The sequence below is a fragment of the Lygodium microphyllum genome, chromosome 17 (assembly GCF_053477565.2).
Source record: "Lygodium microphyllum isolate KBCC chromosome 17, Lygodium_microphyllum_v1.1.10, whole genome shotgun sequence".
Taxonomy (NCBI): Eukaryota; Viridiplantae; Streptophyta; class Polypodiopsida; order Schizaeales; family Lygodiaceae; genus Lygodium; species Lygodium microphyllum.
The window spans coordinates 143,963,186-143,983,909 of NC_141151.1; the positions used below are offsets into that span (position 1 = coordinate 143,963,186).

Consider the following 20,724-nt stretch of genomic DNA (forward strand, 5'->3'; position numbering starts at 1 on the left):
ATGAGGCGCGCAAGTGCTCAAGCTTGAATCTGTTTGTCCCGGCAACGGAACCAAAATACAGGAGCTTTTGCTCGACCGCCAAGACCCACGGACCGCTTATTGTTTCAAGCGTTCCAAGTGAGCTATAATTGCTATCTCTCACCTAGCCGATGTGACGTCGATCCTACGAGTGTAGTGAGCTTACCTTGATGCCAATGTGAGTAGCCTCCTCTCTTGCACACCTCGGTAGCTCCACGATTCTTGATGCTAGCTCAAGCAACCTCAAGCCTCCTCCATCTCCAAGCTCCATCCTCCATAGCCGTGTGCGCAAGAGAAGAGAAGAGAAGAAGAGAAGAAGAGATGGTGAAGAGCTTCACCCTCTTGATCCCTCACTCCCACACACTCACTCCCTCACACTCTCACACTCCCTCTCTCAAGAGCACACACAAGCAAGAAGGAGAGAAAAAGAGAAGAGGAAGAAGACTCCTTTTGCCACACACGAAAGAATGAGCTTCCATTCATTTTTTTAAACTTTATATACAAGCCCTAAAATCCCATGGGCACCCATCCCCTTTTTTACATGGCCGGCCATTGTGGCAAGGTCCTTTTTCCGTTTTACTCTTCTAGCATTATGTCTTTAGCCTACACCCGTCTAATATTTTACAATTGGCACATAAGGGAGCCTGGCGCTCTTTTACAAGAGTTTTCCAGGTTTTTGAGGCGCCTTTCATTTAAAATTACGCTTTTTGTCTCGGCTTAGCTTTAGCGATCGCCTGCATGTCTTTGCTCCTTTTTCGTTCTTTTTCTGCTTTTTCCTTCATTTTCCGCCATCTTGACTCGGGTTTAACACTCAGTAAGGAGAAGAAGGAGAGGATGAGACTCCAGATAGGTCACTGATCCACCAGGAGAAAGAGGCATCGAGTGACATGGCAGAAAGTGAGACAGAGAAGGAGGATCAGGAGGCTCAATCCAGAAGGAAAACTGCAAAGAAGCCCACTAAGAAGACAGCTCAAAGGAAGAAACAGGATGAGGGTAGGAGGAAGGAAAAAGAAGATCTAGAGAGAGCCAAAAGGGAATCCCTAAGAAAGGCTGAAGAGAGGGAGAAGAAGAAAAAGCAAGAGGCAGAGGAGTTGAAAAACGAAGCCAGAAAAGCCAAGAAGGAGTCAAAAAAATAGGTTGAAAAGAGGAAGAAGAAAGAGAAGGAAGAAGCTGAAAAGCTGACAGAAGAATCAAGGAAAACAGAGGAAGAGAGAGAGAGAGAAGAGCTGCGGAAAGGGGAGCAGAGTTGAGAAGAAAGGAGGAAGACATGGCCGAAGCAATTCGCCAGTCCATAGAGTAGCGAAGCCGACTCGATGACTTAGGAACTTTAAGTATGCCCAGGGATGAGGGACCTGACTCTAGCTAAACCGCAAGAGCAAGGCTCCCATCCATCCCATCCCGCCCCTCTTTGTGCCCACGGCAAAGCAATCACTCTCACTCCAAGCATCCCGACCAACGTCGATGTAAATAATTTTATGGCTTGGATGCAATACTTCATTAATAAGAAATTGACCCAAGGAAAGAGTATGGAGATTACGGCCACTGGGAAAAAAAGACCAACCACAGATGTCGAGTCTAGGCAGGATCCAAAACGCCAACAGGTGCAAGCTTCGACCACTCCAATCCCTACTATTATGATGCCACCATCAAACTATGATGAATATGTTGCTGAACTATTCTCTCACCTAGAGAAGGCAAAGGAGGAAAGAAAGATAGCAATGGTCGAGTTGAAAGTGGAAAAGGAGTCAGTGGCAATCTTCCAGCTTGAAAAGACGATACAAATAGCTATGCGACAAAAGGAGATCTTTGATCTAAAATAGGAACTAAATGCCAAAGATGACAAGGAGTAAAGCTGGCGGCAATGGCTTGAAAAAGAGAAACAACCTTTTAACTTCAGCTTCCTCCAATGGCTTGCATAGAGTCTTTCTCCTTAAAGTAGTGGAAGAGGTGATCGACATTGGAAGCCAACTAGCCCAACAATGGCTAGAAGAAAGAGAGAAGAATCCCACCCTCTAGGGCACCAAGGATGCAGAGTATAGGTAAAATAAGATTTTTGAAGTGCCTCATGGATATGAGTGCCAACCACTGTGGCGGAAATGTATTTGCGACAACAATGTGTTCCCCTGGATGGCTTTTTGTAATACCCTCCCCTCCGAGAGAAACAACCCCACCTTCATGAGGTATCCTCGTAGGGTAGGATTAGATTTTGACACAAACACCCACGGTCGCTACTACTTCCCCATCATATATAACCCCCGTACTACTACCTTAGCACAAGCCCTCACTTTCACCTCGGGCAGCCTAGATACTAACATGACCCGCTTCATTGCTGACTTCTCCTCTTGTCCCGATCCCGCCTTCATTACCACATGCAACTACAATAGGGTATTAAAAATCTTACTTAAGCACAGGATCCCACCCCGGTGGCAGAGCGTGGTCTCCCCCGCTCTTTTTTTATCCTAACACCATAGATAATTGTGTAATGACCCGCCTAATGATGTGAGCCAGCCTTCTACCTTCGTTCTACCTAGCCATTCTTGAGGATATGAGTGACGGCCAATTCACCCACTGCAACCACCCATTCCTCTCCACCACCTCTCTCCATGTCCACTTGAACCTTAAGGGTTACATGCAAAGCTAGAAATTTTTGAGTCACTACATTAATCCCCCTTTTCCACCACATTCTGATAATGATAATTAGCAATTAGCTACTACTACTTGAATCATGTAACTCAGCAAGTTTAAAAAAAAAGAGACGATCAAACACAAAGATAGCCAAAAAATAACAATGAAAGGAACACACAACACATCCAAACATGATTCGCGACACAGAGCTCACAGTCACTACACGTAGGGGTCCACAAGTTAGGCACGTCCAATGACCTCGGTCGATCGGCTCTATTCCTAACCCCCTAGCCATTTTGGACTCCCCACTTCACGCTTAGGGCATCTCAAGGGGGCATGACATACCTAAGGAGGTAACACTCGCCATGTCACCCTAAGCTACATACACTGCACCTCCCTTCGCACGAATGGGGTCCTCAAGTGTGGGACATCACCTAGGCTTGCCTGTGGTTAGCCCCAACTCCCCGTTCCACCAGCACGAGCAAAGAGCACTGCATGGTGAGGTAGACACTCCCCTTAGGTAGAGCACTTTCTCCTTTCAGGTACAACAAGATGCTGCAAACCACCAACTTTGGAGGCCCCCATCATCCACTCGACATACCTTGGGTTCTCCATCCAAATCATTACCAAAGCTTCCCAATTAACAGAGTCCATCAAAGAGCCATGGGACTAGCACCTGTCTTGGGATAATGTTAACCTCAATTTGAGATGGTGAAAATATGAAGCAAAGAGCATAAAAAGGAAAAAAAAATAGGCACAGAGATAGCCCCTAAAGCTAAGATGAGGCAAAAAGTGTAATTTTAAATGGAAGGTGCCTCAAAAAACTCTAAAAACTCTTGTAAAAGAGCGCCAAGCTCTCTCTTGTGCCATTTGTAAAAGAATAGACGGGTGTAGACGCTTAAGACATGAGGCAAGAAGAGGGAAATATGAAAAATGACGTTGCGACAATGGCCAGTCGTATAAAAAGGGATGGGTGCCCATGGGATTTTAGGGCTTGTATATAAAGTTCAAAAAGTGAATGGAAGTTCATTCTAGATGAAGCTTTATTATGGCTTGGGCTCTTTCATCATCATCTATATCAAGTGGGTTTGATGGATCAATAATCTTGGTCCCTTTGATAAAGGGCCAATACCCTTGTTCCATCATTTTATACTTCACTAGTACATGCCATGGATGAAAGTCTTTTCCATCAAACTTATAGATTTGAGGTCTAACATCGGCATAAGCCATGGCTATGATAGAAAGGTCGTACCGATTGCTCTAGGCAATGGCAGTGTTTAGTCCTTTACACAATGGCCAATAAGTGAAAACCAAATGAAGGAAATGATCTATGTGTTCATAGATGCCACATAGCCTCACAATTGTGTAGACTTAAAATCACACAGCACTCATCTCAAGGTTGAGACCACTTGAGATGATAAGTATCCATCTTGGCAAGCTTCGTGATGCCCACCTAATGAATAATCATCATTGAAATGAAGACCACATATCATTAACTGACTCTAGAGGCAATGACTCAATGATTAAAATCACTATTAATGACAACAAAAGGTGAAAAAAGCAAGAAATTCAAGCTTTCAAGCTTGTGGCTATGGCTGCCACTTTGACCCACAATTAGGGTTTTGTCTGTAGCAGTAGCCATTAGGAGGAGAGTTAAGCCAGGTCCTTTTGGGGGGAGATGGCCCACTAAGGGGGCTAACAACACCCCACCATAGTTGTTGGGACTACGCCGCGCTTGTTGTTTGCCTCTTGCCATGAATCTACTCGTTGTTTCAAACTGCGCCCAATTTGCATTTTCTACAATGCCACCTTCCTGGTTTTCCAATGTCATGGTTTTAGGTGCCATGTTGTTGCACCTTGAGCTAGGGAAAAGATCTTCATAAGAGGTCTTGAGCTGAAATGCTCTCTTTTTCTCCCCCCAGGTCCTCCAATAAAGGTGGGTATGGTAGGAAGCTATGGAAGTGAGGAGTTTGATAAAGAAGATAAAGACTCATGTACACTTAGTGAGAAATGAAGTTAAGGCAAGCTTCTTGTATTAGAGATGGCTCTAATACCATGTTGAAATATTAGAGTGAGAGCATGAGAGTGTGCACAAGAGGGAGAGAGAGAGCTTAAGTACAAGAAAAAGATATTGCTTGATGAGTTATTCACATATACAACCGGTACACTCTCCTCTACTTGAGAGTGACCTTTAGGCTATTTAAATAGCCTTTGGATGGCTACGGTTAGGGTTTCTCCTTGCTCTCTAGACCATTCACACCCAGCTACCCTTAGCCATCCTTGCATACATAGGGTTCACATGCCTATCTCTCAACCAGAAGTACCTATCGTTATGTTTGTAAATGACTACAAAGTACAAAAGTATGGGCTCCTATAATTATAGAAAAATAGCCCCAAAACAGAGCCAAATGGAAGGGTAACTGGTAGGAAACAAAAAAGAATATATCAATCCATAAACAATAGGCAGTATTAGGTAGTAGAATACTCAAACACATGGGAAAAAAAAGAGTATATATGAGCATTGACTTATCACTTTCTATATTTAGTTTGTTACACCTACCTATAGCTGACATAGATATAGTGCAAGTCAATTAGTGTAGTCAATTATGCAATGTTTGACTTAGTAGACCAGTTTCCTTTATGTTGTATCTTATCTATACTTTGTGTACATTGTATTTTGTGTGAAAGAAGAAAAAAAACCCAGCAAGAAAATGTTTTGGCCTCCATCTCTCTTCTGGTGTTCTTGAGTGAGCTTCCTCTTGTGTATACAGTGTGTGTGGTTGGTGCAACAGCTGAAGCAAGTCCCCCCACCACACGATTCTTAACATGGTATCAAAGCAGTGCCATTGAGAGAGGCTCATTTTGAAGGCTAAAGTGAAGGATAAGAAGCAAGGTTTGAGCAAGCAAGCAACAGGTAAGAAGCTCTCCCATTCTTCCACTCTTTCTCTTGCATAATGCCTATGGAGGCAGTGGAAGCAAGGTAGAGTGAAAATCTCAAATTGCTGTGAGATTTGGTGTGTGAGATTTTGTGTGTGAGTTTTTTGGACATCTAAGGCTATTCTAGGCCCCATTTTAGAGCCGCAAGGTTGCGGATAGCAGTTTCAAGATGTACTGTGATTTGTAATTTTTGAGGTGTTTGCCATGAAGCAAACATAAGGTTTATCTGCAAATAGGGTACAAATTACACGTACTATTGAACAATCAGTGAAAAAGGTTACTTGATATATTGTTATGCACTTGTTATGAAAGGTTGCAGAAGACTAGCTTGTTGTTTTGTGTCATTTTTGTGATAATGGCAGAGAACGATGGAAATCCCATCATTGAGAAGCTTGACAAGAATAACTACCCTTCATGGAAGTTCTTTATGACGAACTTCCTCATTGGAAAGGGCCTTTATGAGTTTGTTTTAGATTAAAAAAGAGAGCCAGAGCTAAGTATCCCTCTAACTACAGATGAATCAAAGGCGTGGAAAGAATGGAATACAAAAGACAAAAATGTGATATATTAGTTATTTGCAATCATTGATAATACTATGTTGGGACATATCAAGAATGTGCAAACATCCCATGCAACTTGAATAACTTTTTAGAACATGTTTTTAGTAAATAGAAAGGCACGAAAGATTCAACTCAAGCAAGAGTTGAATATCTTGAAGAAAGGAAAAATGCCTGTCAATGAGTATATTTTGAAGGTGAGGAGCATTGTAAATGCTTTAGCAATGATTGATGCAATGCATGATGATGAGGATTTAGTTTCAACCACTTTGAGTGACCTTAACAATGAGAAGGTTTGAAAATCATTCATCACTTCTATATATATACGAAAGCCATCTTCAGATTTTGATGAGTTGTTTCGTGAACAGGTCCAAGCATTTGTACTCAAGTTTGAGAAGGGAACATGGTAGATCCTCTTTGAGAGGCCATGGTATGGGATGTGCTGGTGATAACCAACAAAACAGGTTAAATCAATAATTTGGTGAAATGCAGGTTTCAGAAGGCCGAGGAAACTAGAGACAAGGGGAGCTCTAGAGGAATAGGTGAATGACAAAATAGAGGTTCTGAAAATTCTGCTATTGTTTGCCCTTATTGTGGCAAAATAGGTCATATTACAACCCATTGTTATGCTAAGAAGGATGATATTCTCAATAGTAAATTGCAGCAAGGAAACTATGCATCATCTTCACGACAAAATGAAGACAAAATTGAGCTTTCGTTTGTTATGCAACATATAATTAATGCAGCTACAGAACACGGGACACATGATGATGTATGGTATGTCAATTCAGGTGCATCTAATCATATGACCCGTCATGTGGAATGGTTTGGAGAGATATAGGACTTACAAAATCCAGGTTATGTGCATACAGATAATGATTCATGCCACCCAATTTCACACGTTGAAAAGATTCCCTTGTCCTTGCATGAGAGCCAGACAAAGAGTTGGATAGATGTATTACATGTGCCATCAATCGCAAAGAATTTAGTATATGTTGGCCAAATGATAGAGCAAGGGTTGCAGGTTCGATTCAATGCAAAAAAAAAAAATTGTAGAAGACTTTAATTATAAGTGTAGGTTGGTCACAAAAGGAATTAGAGTTGGTCGCATATTCACTTTAGATGCTAGAATTACTACAATGGATGCCGCTATGTATGCTAAAGGAAAAGGAGTGTGTTGCAGACATTTAGATATGGCATAAACGTATTGGACATGCAAATGTGTAAAGGCTAAAATTAATGCAATCTAAAGGATTGGTGATAGGGTTGCCTTCTTTTAGAGTTGTAAAATTTCATAAAGTATGTGAAGCATATTAGTTTGGTAAGCAGGCAAGACAACCCTTTTTGCATGACAAAGAAGTAAGCAAAAATATACTTGATATTGTGCATACATATGCTTTGAGACTTACACAAAATGTACCTCTTAGTGACAACAAATACTTTGTCACATTTATTGACTGTTCAAGAAAGCTATGGATATATTTCATAAAGGAAAAGAGTGATGTAATTGAGCACTTCAAATCTTTTAAGGCAGCTGTTGAAACAGAAATAGGCTTGAAAGTAAAATGCTTCAAATCAGATGGAGAGGGAGAGTACCTCTCTAATGAGTTTAGTAGCTTCTTGAGGTCTAATGGGATAAAGAGACAATTTACTTTGCAGGTATACCCCACATCAAAAATGGGATTGTAGAAATAAAAAATAAGCATGTTACAGAAGTTGCACAAGCATTGATAATTGAAAAGAATATACCAAAATATTTTTTCTCTAAAGATTTTCATACTACTATCTATATTATGAACAAAACTCCCATAGTTGAAATTCATGAGATGACACCCAAAGAATACTTTATAGCAAGAAGCCTGATGTATCGCACTTGAAAGTATTTGGTTGTATTGCATATATTCATGTCCCAGATAAGCTATGAAAGAAGCTTAATCCAAAGGCTACAAAATGTATTTTTATTGGATACTCTTTAGAGCAAAAAGGGTATCGTTGTTATAACCCAGTCATCACAGGCGAGTTCAGAGTGAGCAGAGATATTATTTTTTATGAGATGAGTAGTTGGTATGCACCTGGTATAGCGATGTATTAGATGATGATAATGATCATGATAGCTATGTGTAGAAAGAAAAGCAAGAATCATGGAGTCTTAGTAAACCAGAAATATCATCTGATACTACACTATAGTTAGCCCTTGGTTTGGGAGACTAAGTAGTAGCCCCACATCTTCAAGTGGATCTACAAGTGTTGCAAGCAAAGACAAAGGATAAGAAAAAAGCGTTGAATGGTAATGATGCATCTACTAGTCATTTGGGATTTGATAAAAATTCTAGCATTTTAGAGAGTTTGGATGATAAGCTTGGTATTCCTTCAGTTTTAGGACACCATGTGTACAAAGAGCACACAGTAATATAAAGGCTCCATTGAGTGATCCGATAGTACGTCAATCTAGCAGGGTCAGATACCATGTTAAAAGATTTAGTTTTGAAGGTTATGCAACTCACCATTATGCTTATATGGTGAAGGTAGTTTAGGATATTGTGTCCACTTATTTTGAGGATGTGGTTGGTCATTCTCATTGGGATGCGGCAATGGATGAAGAGATGCCTACATTAGAAGTCAATAAGACTTGGGATTTGGTACCCTTGCCTAAGGGCAAGAAAGCTATTGGCTGTAAGTGGGTTTACAAAGTCAAGCATAATGCAGATGGTTCAGCTCCTAGTAGGTATAAAGCTAGGCTAATTGCAAAAGGCTATACTCAAATATATGGCATAAATTATGAAGAGGCATTCAATCTAGTTGCTAGGATGGCAACTGTTAGATGTGTGATTGCTTTGGCAACAACCAAAGGTTGGAGTTTGTAGCAAATGAATATTAAGAATACCTTCTTACATGGTGAATTGCAAGAAGAGGTGTATATGGAGCAGCCAACAAGTTATGAGGATTTAGAGCTTCTCACATATGTGTGCAGGTTAAAGAAGGTGCTCTATGGGTTGAAGTAAGCACCTAGAGCATAGTCTAACAAGATTGAAGAGTATCTTGTCAATATTGACTTTTATATTGCTGATGTTGATCACTCACTTTATATGAGAAGGGGAGATGCAAGTTTGGTTATCATAGTCATCTATGTGGATGACTTGATTATTACATGTGACAGTAATAATGGGATTGTTGAAGTTAAGAACTTCTTGAAGAAAAAGTTTGAGATAAAGGAGATACTTTCTTCGTATTGAGATGATCAAATGTGATGATAGTATATGGCTATCCCAAAGGCAGTATGGCTTGGATATGTTATCCAAGTATGGTATGACAGCATATAAGCCTCTTTGTGTACCATTGGAGCAAAATGCGGAGTTGAGTGTTGACATTGGGATGAGATAGAATGCCCTACTATGTTCAAGAGGATAGTAGGGAGTCTAATTTACATGACTATCAAAATTCCAGACTTAAGTTATGTTGTTGGCCTTGTAAAGCAGTATATGCATATACCTAGAAAGCCTTATTTAGATACAGTTAGACGTATATTTAGGTATATGAAGTCCACTTTACATTATGGACTTTTTTATGAGGCAGATAAGGATGTGCAGGTGTTTGGATACACAGATACAGATTGGGCTGGTATCGACCAATGGATTCATGTTTTTCCTTGATAGTGTAGCAGTTACATAGAGCTACAAAAAACAACCTACAGTTGCTTTCTCAAGTACAAAAAAAAAAACCTACAACTGCTATGGTAGCATGTGAGGTGGTATGGATGCAAAAGTTATTAGGTGATTTGGATGTGCAAGGAGATGGTCCAAGTGTTATTCATTGTAGCAATATGAGTAGCATAGAACTAGCTAAAAACCCAATATTCCATGCTAGGACAAAACACATTGAGGTGCACTACCACTTTTGAGAGAGAATATATTTTTTATAGAAAAGATTAACTTAGTATATGTCAGCACACAAGATCAGATAAGCTGACATTTTCACAAAGGCATTGGGTGCAGAAAAACTTCAAAAGTTTTGAAACTTACTTGGAGTTACAAAGATAGAGTTGAGCTTGAGAGCGAGTGTTGAGATAGCAAGCTCAACACATGCGAATATATTGATGATGGACCGCTTGGCTAGGTGAGTTCGCACGTCTACACTTAGTATGTCAGTGGTCATTACGATCCTCACATGGCCACTAAATTATCACTTTTTATATTTAGTTTCTTACACCTATCTACAACTAGCAAACATATAGCATGAGTCATTTAGTGTAGTCGGTCATGCACTGTTTGACTTACTAGACCACTTTCCTTTATGTTGTATCTTATCTATACATCATGTACATTGTATTGTGTGTGGAAGAAGAAGAAAAAAACCAGCAAGAAAATTTTTTGGCCTCCATCTCTATTCTTGTGTTCTTGAGTGAGCTTCCTCTTGTGTATAGTGTGTGGTTGGCGCAACAACTCAGGCAAGTTCCTCCAACATATGATTCTTGGCACATAAAACTACAATAAATGACCATATATCAGTAGGAAAATGACCAACGAAGTAAGATCCCACTGTTAGGAATATCTGAGTAACAACAAGGATATATATAATACAACTAGCAATATAGCAATGAAGTCACCAAGAAACTATCAAAGCATACAAAGTGTCACAAACATAGATGCATACAACGAATGCATATCAAGCATCCATCACTGACAACCCACTGGCAATTATAAGTAGATACTCAAAAGCAAATCAATCCACAAGATACATCCAAAAAAGCTCAAATATTTTGTTTCTCTAGAAGTTGAATAGCCCTTCAACATGCTCTTGGGCACATGCTGCATAGTGTATCTCGTTATAGCTTTTACTTCATAACTTTTGTTTCTCTCTAGCACTTGAACATCCCTTCAACATGCTCTTAGGCACATGTTCCAAAGTACACCTCATTATCATTTTTGTTTCATAGCTCTCTAGCACTTGAATATTCCTTCAACGTACTCTTGGGCACATGTTGTAGAGTGCACCTCACTATAGCATTTGTTTCTCTCTATGGACATCTTATTGCCTTCATTTCTCAAGTTTTGACTTTACAAGGGGCTAAAGATGTGGCCCTTTGAATTTGTCAAATTTTACCTCTTTAAAAGATTTCTAGGACATGCATACCCCCATTCTTGATCTAATCATTTTGCACCTGCCATGTCAAGTTTTTTGGTAAGGCTAGATTAAAAGGGTAAGTGTTAGGTTGTTAAAGGCTATATCATTACTTGGTCCAATCAAGTCTACAAGAATATAGACTCACTTTGTTGAACTAAGCTAGATTACACAAAAAACAAGGAATAATACACAAGAAGAGAAGCTTTAACTAAGGTGATAATGATCTTGGCCTCTCCTCCGTGTGCGCACACACATACCCACCCTTATAGAAATGCTTTGCTAGTACCTATATACATACATGGATCCTCTAGGTTATGTATCTTGTTTTTTTAGGTGCAATGTAGGCTAAAAGTTGTAAGTTGTTCTTATCCTCTAATATCCAATCATATGACATTTTTTCCATCTCTTACCTTCTCCTCATCTCTCCATCTGCTCTTAGTTAGCACATCATCATCTAAATGGTTCTTGACGTTCTTGCCCTCCAATTTGCATTCCTAAGGGTTATGTTTTAAAGCCTAAGAGCTATGGAGGAGAGCCCTCGAAATGATATTCCATGACAAAGTAGAGACCGTGGTAGCAACATAGCTGGCTATATCCTAGGTCATAGATAGAGGCCCAATGTGTAGCTATAAGGATGTTCAAGGGAGTCTTTCTCTTCTCATCACTGGACAGCATTTGAGTAAGATCCCACCCCAAATTAATCACAGACGCAATGCACCCACCAAGGACACAATCATAGATGGAAGTTGATGGCGAGTATTATGTCTTGTTGACCTTCAAGTTGTATCCACAATAGACTCATTTATACTCCCCGTGGGAGATGAGAGAGGATGTAATGTAGCTCTCAGAGGATGAGAAAGAGAAGAGAGGCTTTGCTACTATGAACATAGGACTTGAGCACTTTCTTCCATACCATCCCCAAATGGTTTGGCATTCTTACCCACCGAATGGGTTGTTTGCATAACCATTATATTTGTGATGTACTTAGTTACTCTTTACAAAGTTCCTTGTACTTTGTACCTTATGGGATTTTTTCACTAATTAATAGATTTTTTTTGAAACAAAAAAAATCACAGAAATGATCATTTTTATCTATAATCCACATTCAGTTTACTTTTTTTGCACCATAAGAGAAATTCAAGTGGATGAAGTTGCACATGCAACCTTGATGGTGATGCTTTCGCATCGTATGACATGCATTGATGATAGACTTGAACATTGGCCACTTGGTTCAACTTCATGAAAAAAGGTGAAGTTGCACAAACTTGAGGCAAAGTTAACCAAATTAGGATGGATATGAAGCACCTAAGCTTATCAAGTAGTTTGGGCCAATTCCTAAAGTGGTCCTAAAGTCTTTTTTTTTCAACTAGTGGAGGCAAGCCAACAAACCTAGCACTATCATAGGAACTAATATGATATTACTATAAAACTAACATTTGTTTCACCCAAACAAGTTTGACCTAGTGGTTTTGTTTGATTAAATCTTATGATACATCTATCTGAATGATAGTACTTCAATTTCGAGATACCAATTTAGTTTATTATTTTTCATATACTTCAATTCCCCTTATGTGAACCTTGCTTGAACCTTTGTTTAATATGCATTCAAATTCCCCTTACTTGACCCTCTATTTAAATTCCTTACGCATTCAATTGTTTGAAAATATTAACATTTGTTACATTAGTCTTTGCATTTTCATTGTCTTTTAGCCCTTCAATCTTTAACATAACTTAATTTAGACATGTAATGATTTGTGCCATTGGAGAAGTAAATCTAAGGTTTGAACTCACTCACCCATATCATTTGGCCCACAATCAAACCACTAGGCTATGAATGCATTGACTAACATAACTTATTTTTGAAAAGATGTATCCTCTATAGCTATTATATTGAGCAAATACACGCATTAAATGTTGAAAGTGTAGACAAACATAGAGAGCACAAAAACAATATATACTTTGAAAAAATGTGTGTACTAGATATTAAATTGAGATGCACACTTAATATGCCCAAAAAGTAGACAAACATAGAATACTAAAATAATCATTAATTGACCAAAAGCTTGTCTAATAGCAACAATAAATATTTAACAAACATATTGCGTATTCAAACTATCATATGTTAAAAGAGTACGCATACACATCAACAAACAATTCACAAAACAATGTATAAAAGCAATGAAAAAGAAAAAGTTATGTAGCAAAATAATAATAAATTTTTCAATATAAAATTTGGTATAAGAAATGTTAAAAAAAAACTTAAAATGTGTGCAATGCATATATATGCCTATATATTAAATGCCAAATAAAAATACCCATATACATATGATTGATTGCATTTATCAAGCATTGAACTTGTAGTCCTCAAATTGCCAAGCTATTATTTACCAAGAGACAATTCCAAATTTGACATTGTGCAACTTTTGAATATGTATTACTTGAATATTAAAGCATCCAACTATGGCGAGAATTTTTACAATCAATTTCTAAAAATCAATCAAAGTCCAATCCCATTTCATCTTCGGCCCATGGTACACAACAAGGGGAAATGCTTAAAATATATCCATATGAAAGTTAACCGATTGTGTGGCAGTGTGTGCATGCATGTAGATAGTTATGCCTTCTTCACATCAATATTTGCACTTACAAGGAATGGTGGACAAGCTTGTACAATGAACTTCCAATGGCTCTCATTTAGTCCTCCATAGGCTTCTACAAATGTGGCTACTATTGACTTCACATGGTAGATGCTTGCCAATCAAGCAAAGCCAAACCTTGTATACGAAGACAAGCCTACCAACACTAGGTAGTAGGCAAGGTTGATGCAAGCTTCAAGGGTGGGGGTCTAATAATTTAGTGGTCACTTCTCAAGTGGAATTCACAAGAGACGGCAAAATACTCCCTAATGATAAGACAAGTTCATCCACTTTTTAGTGTGAAATACACGAATATGAATATTGAATACATCCTCACATACATTTGACTCAAAGTTTGATCTAAAAATTTTTAAAATATAACATACAAAATACTCAAATCGACCAACTCTTCCACTTTATGTTCTTGAAACTTTATTTAGATATGTAGGCTTCTCCTATATACCACTAAATAAGAACAAAATTATACTTATCAATAGTAAGGCTGCAATTAGAATTGTTTGCAATTCTCCAAGATTTAAAGGTTTAAATGAATAGTTTTTGTGCTATAGTTCATTAGTGGCTAATCGCAATGAGAATCCCTTATTGCAAGTCTATAGGAAACAAAGATACCTCGTGCACCAAAAAAAACACTTTTGCTTGTAGGGAAAGAGAAAAACAATAAAAATAACAAGAATGCTATTTGATTGACTTTGTCTAAAAGTAAAGAAACCAAAAACTAATGTATTGTAGAAAATCATCATACTCAAACAAATAAGGCTATCTAATTGACTTATTTGCAAAATAATGTGATTAAAATCATATTTACTATATAAACTTTGCTTAGACTAATAAGAAACTTCATATTGAGTAACATTTGAATCTGCAATGTTTTCTTGAGTTTATTATGGATTGTCTGACGATCTTAGAAATCAAAGTTGTTTTCTATAACAGGTATTTAACATCTTGCATAGGGAGTTTTCTTTTGTTACCCATCACTTTGTATCGATTCTACTAAAATGTTCTTCCTTGGACTTCTCTATGCATGTCTATTCCACACTAATAGCGGTCTATAATTGTCAACAAAGCATGTTCCATACCCAAATGAAATGTGATCCGCAAACAAAAAATTTATCAAGACTAAGAAAATAAATGTATATACAAAAGGTAATATACATACTCAATAAAATGTGATGTCCTTTTTGCCCGTGCTTTTTCCACCATATCTACTAATGTCTTTTTTGTCCAAGCTTTTACCACAATTTATAGTATACTTTTTGTTTGTCATCTTAATGTTTGAAAAATAGCTCAAAGTAATTTTACTTTGCCTCAAGAGTCATACTTAGTTATTGAGGTCTATTAAAACCCTCATGAAATCGCTTAGTGTCAAGTATTGGCTCTACATTATACAATTATTTTCAACATTTTCAAAATACATAAAGTTGATCATGCTCAAAGTTAGGGAGAATTCTCTAAATCCTCTCCCCTACCATTGACATAGTGCATAATGTATAGCTTGCGATTTCATATCACTGTATATATTTCTATAAATGTACATAACACCCATGAAATCCATTATTAAAATAAATTCTTCAAATTTCCTAATAATGTGTCCCAAAGTATGTTTGATAAAGTAAGCATAATCCTAATGTAAACTGAAGAGTTTATTAAAGATTCATATCTCTACACAATATACAAATATACAATCTTTCTAATAAAACTTTAAAAATAGCCTCACTTTGAAACTTATAATCCTCAAAGTGCATCTCTTAATGATTACTCTCCTTCACTGATTAGGATCATGGTCCTTGTTTTCACTTTGTCTCTTATGGAGCTATTCCTAGGATTCTTATGTCAAACCAAACAATTGAGATTATTACATCTATATAATTAAACCATGAATTTACAAATGTTAGTCACCCCAAAATTCCAAGCATGCATTGTAAGGCCTTCAAGTGAATACTTGAATGCAATTTCACTTTCAATAAGCCAATGCCTTCTACCTTAAGGTGCTCTCCTATCCTAAGATGTAACAAGATGAGATATTTGTGTGATAAAAAAAGTCATGTCAGACTCTCACACTCTCATTAGAGACTTGTGATGTACTTACGTAAATCATTCTTGAAGTCAGCACTGATGACTAACCCTAAGATATATCGTTTGCATAATGTATATCTTGGTTTATAAGTGCAATGTTTGCATAATCTATGTAAAAGACATTGAATCTCTAATGTACTTGTAACTATGTAAAAGCATTGTGATTACCTTCTCTCTTCTATAAAAATGCATAGTCTACAAAGAACAAAAGCACATAAACAATGTTAACAACGATTCTTCACCATCATCTTGATAATTGCTCTATACCCTTCCCTCCTAATCAAAGCATTTGCCGCCTAAGCACAACTATTTTGATGCAATATTTACCTCTCAATATAAACATTGCTTTCATATTGAGTATAAAAGATTACAATATCCCAATAACCCATCATTTCCATCTCACATAGGCGTAATCATATCGTGAAATAATTTGACTACACATATTTATCCATCTCACATAGGCGTAATCATATCGTGAAATAATTTGACTACACATATTTTTGTGCATATTTATCCATCCATAGATCAATGTGCTTCTTTTCTTCATCTTCTAAACTTTCATATTCACTCTAATCAATGACAATCTTATAGTTCTCTTCTCTCCATGCGGAATACAATTCATTCAACCCAAACTAAATATAATTCTTCTTTCTTATTGAAGCTTCATCCATATTGGAAGGAAAACAAATGTGCATTGAAGTGCTCAAAAACATACATATAAAGATGTGTGGCTCCTCTTGATTTAAAAAGCTAATTCTCACGCCCACTCTTTGACTCTTCCAAGTCTTTACTATTGGGTATCACTATGAGATTTTGTAACCTTTATGTGCAATACCCATCCACCTTGTGGTTTTAATGTTGCTTCTCTCTCTCTCTTTGTAGTTCTAAAAGCTAGTTGCTGAAATTCCTCTCCTTGTGATATCCACAATCCTTTAATAACACAACTTGCTTTTTGAAGATTTTTTGTTAGGATTTTTCTTCTTTATTGCCCACTACAACATTTATTGTACTCTCTCATCTTGACATAATTGTATCATCATTGCAACTTACTTCCATGTGCTAGTCAAGAATGGTCTTTTGAGTGTCTTCCAAATCTACAATGAGCTCATCCAATTTATTATCATAGCTTTGTTATTTGATGGCTTGCTTTTACAACAAGCTCACTTTTAGCAAACTCACTTTAATAAACAATTAAACATAGCCTCACTCCACAATGATGTTACTTAAGTTTGATGCTGCATTGAACCTTCCTCCTTATATTACGTCACCTTCGAGCTACTAGTTCAACTAAATTCCATAGTCATTATCCGCAACCAAGCTGAAGAGCTTGCTCATTGAGTGCACCATTATATTACTTCACAACCAAACTGAAGAAAAAACAAAACACCCCACCCACACATGCACCATTATATTACTTCACCTTTGAGCTACTACTACAGCTACATTACATAGTTATTATCCACAATCAACTATCACCTTTGATATCGTTCATTTTCCCCAACAAGATGGAGAGCTTGCTCACTGAGTGCTCTCTAAGCTCTTGGACACACATGTACACCCCATTTACATTCCCACACGCCCACTGGCCCACCCACCTCCATGTATTCAACAAGATGGAGAGTTTGCTCCTTGAGCTCTTGGACACGAGTAGTTCCAAATCCATGAAGCCACAACATTAACTTATTCCACGCAGCTCCAACAACCATGTATTTAAATATTGCTTGTGATCATGCCTTTGGAGGGCTCGTCGAATTTTTTAACCAAAAAGAACTGAACTAAGTTTCTTCAACAATTACTTTACTTTCCACTTCCATAATATGGAGTTGAGGAACAACTGTACTAGTACAGACATGTTTAGTATCAAAACGCTAAAGTCATTGCATCAAATCATAACAACAAACAAGGTTATCTCGATTGCATCTGCAACATCTGGTTCCTACCACGCTTACAGGTAACCTTGCACACTGCATGATCGTCTTCCATGGAAGTAAATATTAAGAGGATTAAATGACAGGTTCAGAGATCCACACAGATGTATCAAGGTGATGATACTACTCATTAGAACACATAGAAGGGAGAAACCCATGGTGCCATATGCAACCATCAAAGAGGCATAAAAACACCATGTGAGTAGAGTTCTCATGACAAATACAATGCAAACCCTTGATGCAGATATATACAGATTTAACAGTCCTGAAACCATGGGAAACATTCAGTAACACCTTACAAAGCCTGCACACATGATATCAGAAAGTTTCAAGGATGTACTTGATTCAACTGAATGGAGAGCATGTTTTGGCAGAGTAATCCACCCTTGCAATGAGAGCAATCAAACTGATTATCCACGTACTATTATCACTCCAGACTAACTTTCCAGCTTATAAAAGATTGGGGGAATCAGATAGCTCACAAACAACTGCAAGAACCACCAATTACATCCCCATTATTTTATAAATATATCAATTCGCAAAGATCATGCAACTTTTAAGCTACAACACCACACGAGGATGCTAGCCATGACAAGGACCTGACCACCTTGCCTAAGCAGCATACTGGTGCATGGTACTTTCTAGTTTAAATAATAAGCCACATAAGCCAATACTTTGACAACCAATTCATCACTCCATAGGTAGACTGCTCAGAATCTCACACGGTCTGAGGAATCTGAACAAGTGTAGCAAGGTGGTTACCCTTCAATTCATGTTCACATACTAATTATGAAAAACTGGACATAGAAGCAGAGGAGTAAGCCCCTTGACAGATCAATAGTGAAGCAGCAGCTTAGCAGAATTGAATGTAAATACAGCTTTGCAAGAAACAAACTGGTAGAAGATAATGCATATGTCCCTACAAGCTACTGGTACCCACGGCAGTACCATCTGACCTGTAAAACCAAAAGAATAGTGGCACAAAATGTCAAGTCACCAAGAGACAGACCATTGCAAGAGAAGGATGCAGGTATTCAAGGGCAAGTCTTCCAGCCATGAGAATGTCAGGTCATCAAGAGACAGACTATCACGAAAGCATGATCCAGATATACAAGAGACCAGTCTTTGAGCCATGAAAAACTTGCTTAAAACCTGGAAACCCTGTCATACAAGCTGCAGGAGATGGAAAGTTTCCATATATATGGTGAGGTTTGCACACCATTAGATCTTTGGACTGCAGCTGGTCATAGAGCACATACTCACTACTTGTGAGCACACCACTAGGCACATTGAGTCCATGGTTTGCACACCATTAGATTTTGAACTGCAGCTGGTCATCGAGAACATATTCACTAATTGTGAGCACACAACTAAGCACATTAATTCCATGGTTAAAGATGGCTCTTGGTTGCAATGTGATTTGTAAATATGAGCATTGCTATCACTATTACAAATTGCCTTTCAAGCATATACCATTAACAACAAAGAGGAAAAAATATATGGCAAGTAATCTGTGGCATGCTTGCCATACATGATTTCAGAACCTTTATAGAATTCATCAGACAGGAATAACTGAAACCAGAAAAAAAGGGGGGGGGAAAGTGAACACTATTAACACAGTTCTGCAGTATAAACTACATTCATTACAAGGATCCTACAGTGCCAACCACAATAACAAAGGATGACAAACTGCTAACGAACACTTAGCTTACACTAAAATTCCTGTCAAAGCATTCTCAGAACAGTCTTTATCATCAAAAAGTAGTCCCTGTGCGAGAGCAGAATTCCCATTGCTCAGGGAATGATTCATCATCTAAGCGATTATGAAAACCTTAAGCTGCACAGAGGGAAAATCTCAGAAACATCAAGGTATTACTACGAAACAAGAAAAAATGAACAAGAGGTTTAACAAACTGAAAAATATATGTAATAATTAAATAATATAGCACCTATCTTTTTGCACATGTTGAAAAGATCAAGAATTTTTCACAAAATGAGGGTTGAGAAGCTTTGCAATCTCCAGAAAATTAACTTGATCCTTGCCCAAAAGACCTTTCAGTTTTTCATCACAGATGATCAACTTCCTGTCACTGGTGCTCTGCCATGAAATGAAAGATTAAAATCCTTCAGAGACATTATTTCAACCTCAAATAGATGTATAGAGTAAACACAAAGTGGCTTACACATTTGCAGGATCAAACATAGCATCACTTACACCCTTTCTCTCGGCTCTCCTTCCAATACAGTTTCCCATTATTTATAGAGTTGCAAAACCAATAAGTGTTTCAAATTCATTAGATGTAAGCACCATTATATTCATTTTTGGATGTAGTATACATGGGCATGCTTCAGATTTTCTGCATAAACCCTTCGGTCACTTGGCCTTCCTTGCAACCTACACAAGGTAGGGATAGTATACATCAGAGTAAACCAAGTTTTTCCTTCTGTAAGGGTGGTTGAGCTAAAGAACAATCAGGTCTACAAGTAGCTGTCTGGCCAGCATGAAAAAATGTCATAACACAACAAAAAAAAGAATTGGTATCATTTCTGTTATTTTGCTTATTTAATTATTTATTAAATTTGTTTCCTTTGCACTTACTAGATTTAAAGAAAAGTGCATTAGAGCTGGCCATGATGAGTGTCATACGTTATGGTGGACCTGCAAAGTGGGTAAAGAAAAAGTACACACTTCCACCTATATGACCCGATTGGGAGCCTATGACCAGAATTGAAGCATATCAAGGTGAGACTCACACACAAAAAGAATCAATGAAATGTGGCTAAAACTGCCAAAATAGACAATCACAA

The 20,724-nt window shown here is 37.8% G+C and overlaps 1 protein-coding gene across 4 annotated transcripts in view; it reads right to left on the reverse strand.

Annotated features, from left to right (window-relative positions):
* Positions 1–18,385: 18,385 nt before the first annotated feature.
* The window catches only part of LOC148022440 (upstream activation factor subunit UAF30-like), a 46,159-nt gene continuing 43,820 nt past the window's right edge, over positions 18,386–20,724 (reverse strand). The window contains exons 2-4 of one of the 4 annotated variants that reach the window (XR_015694497.1): positions 19,866–20,014; positions 19,629–19,753; positions 18,386–18,404 (exon numbers count right to left, since the gene is read on the reverse strand). Coding sequence is in view for 1 of the 4 variants with exons in the window: in XM_087698052.1 (XP_087554178.1) it covers positions 19,892–20,014 (123 nt within the window). In the remaining 3 variants the exon portion in view is untranslated. The other 3 variants (XR_015694496.1, XM_087698052.1, XR_015694498.1) reach the window with 3 other exon arrangements.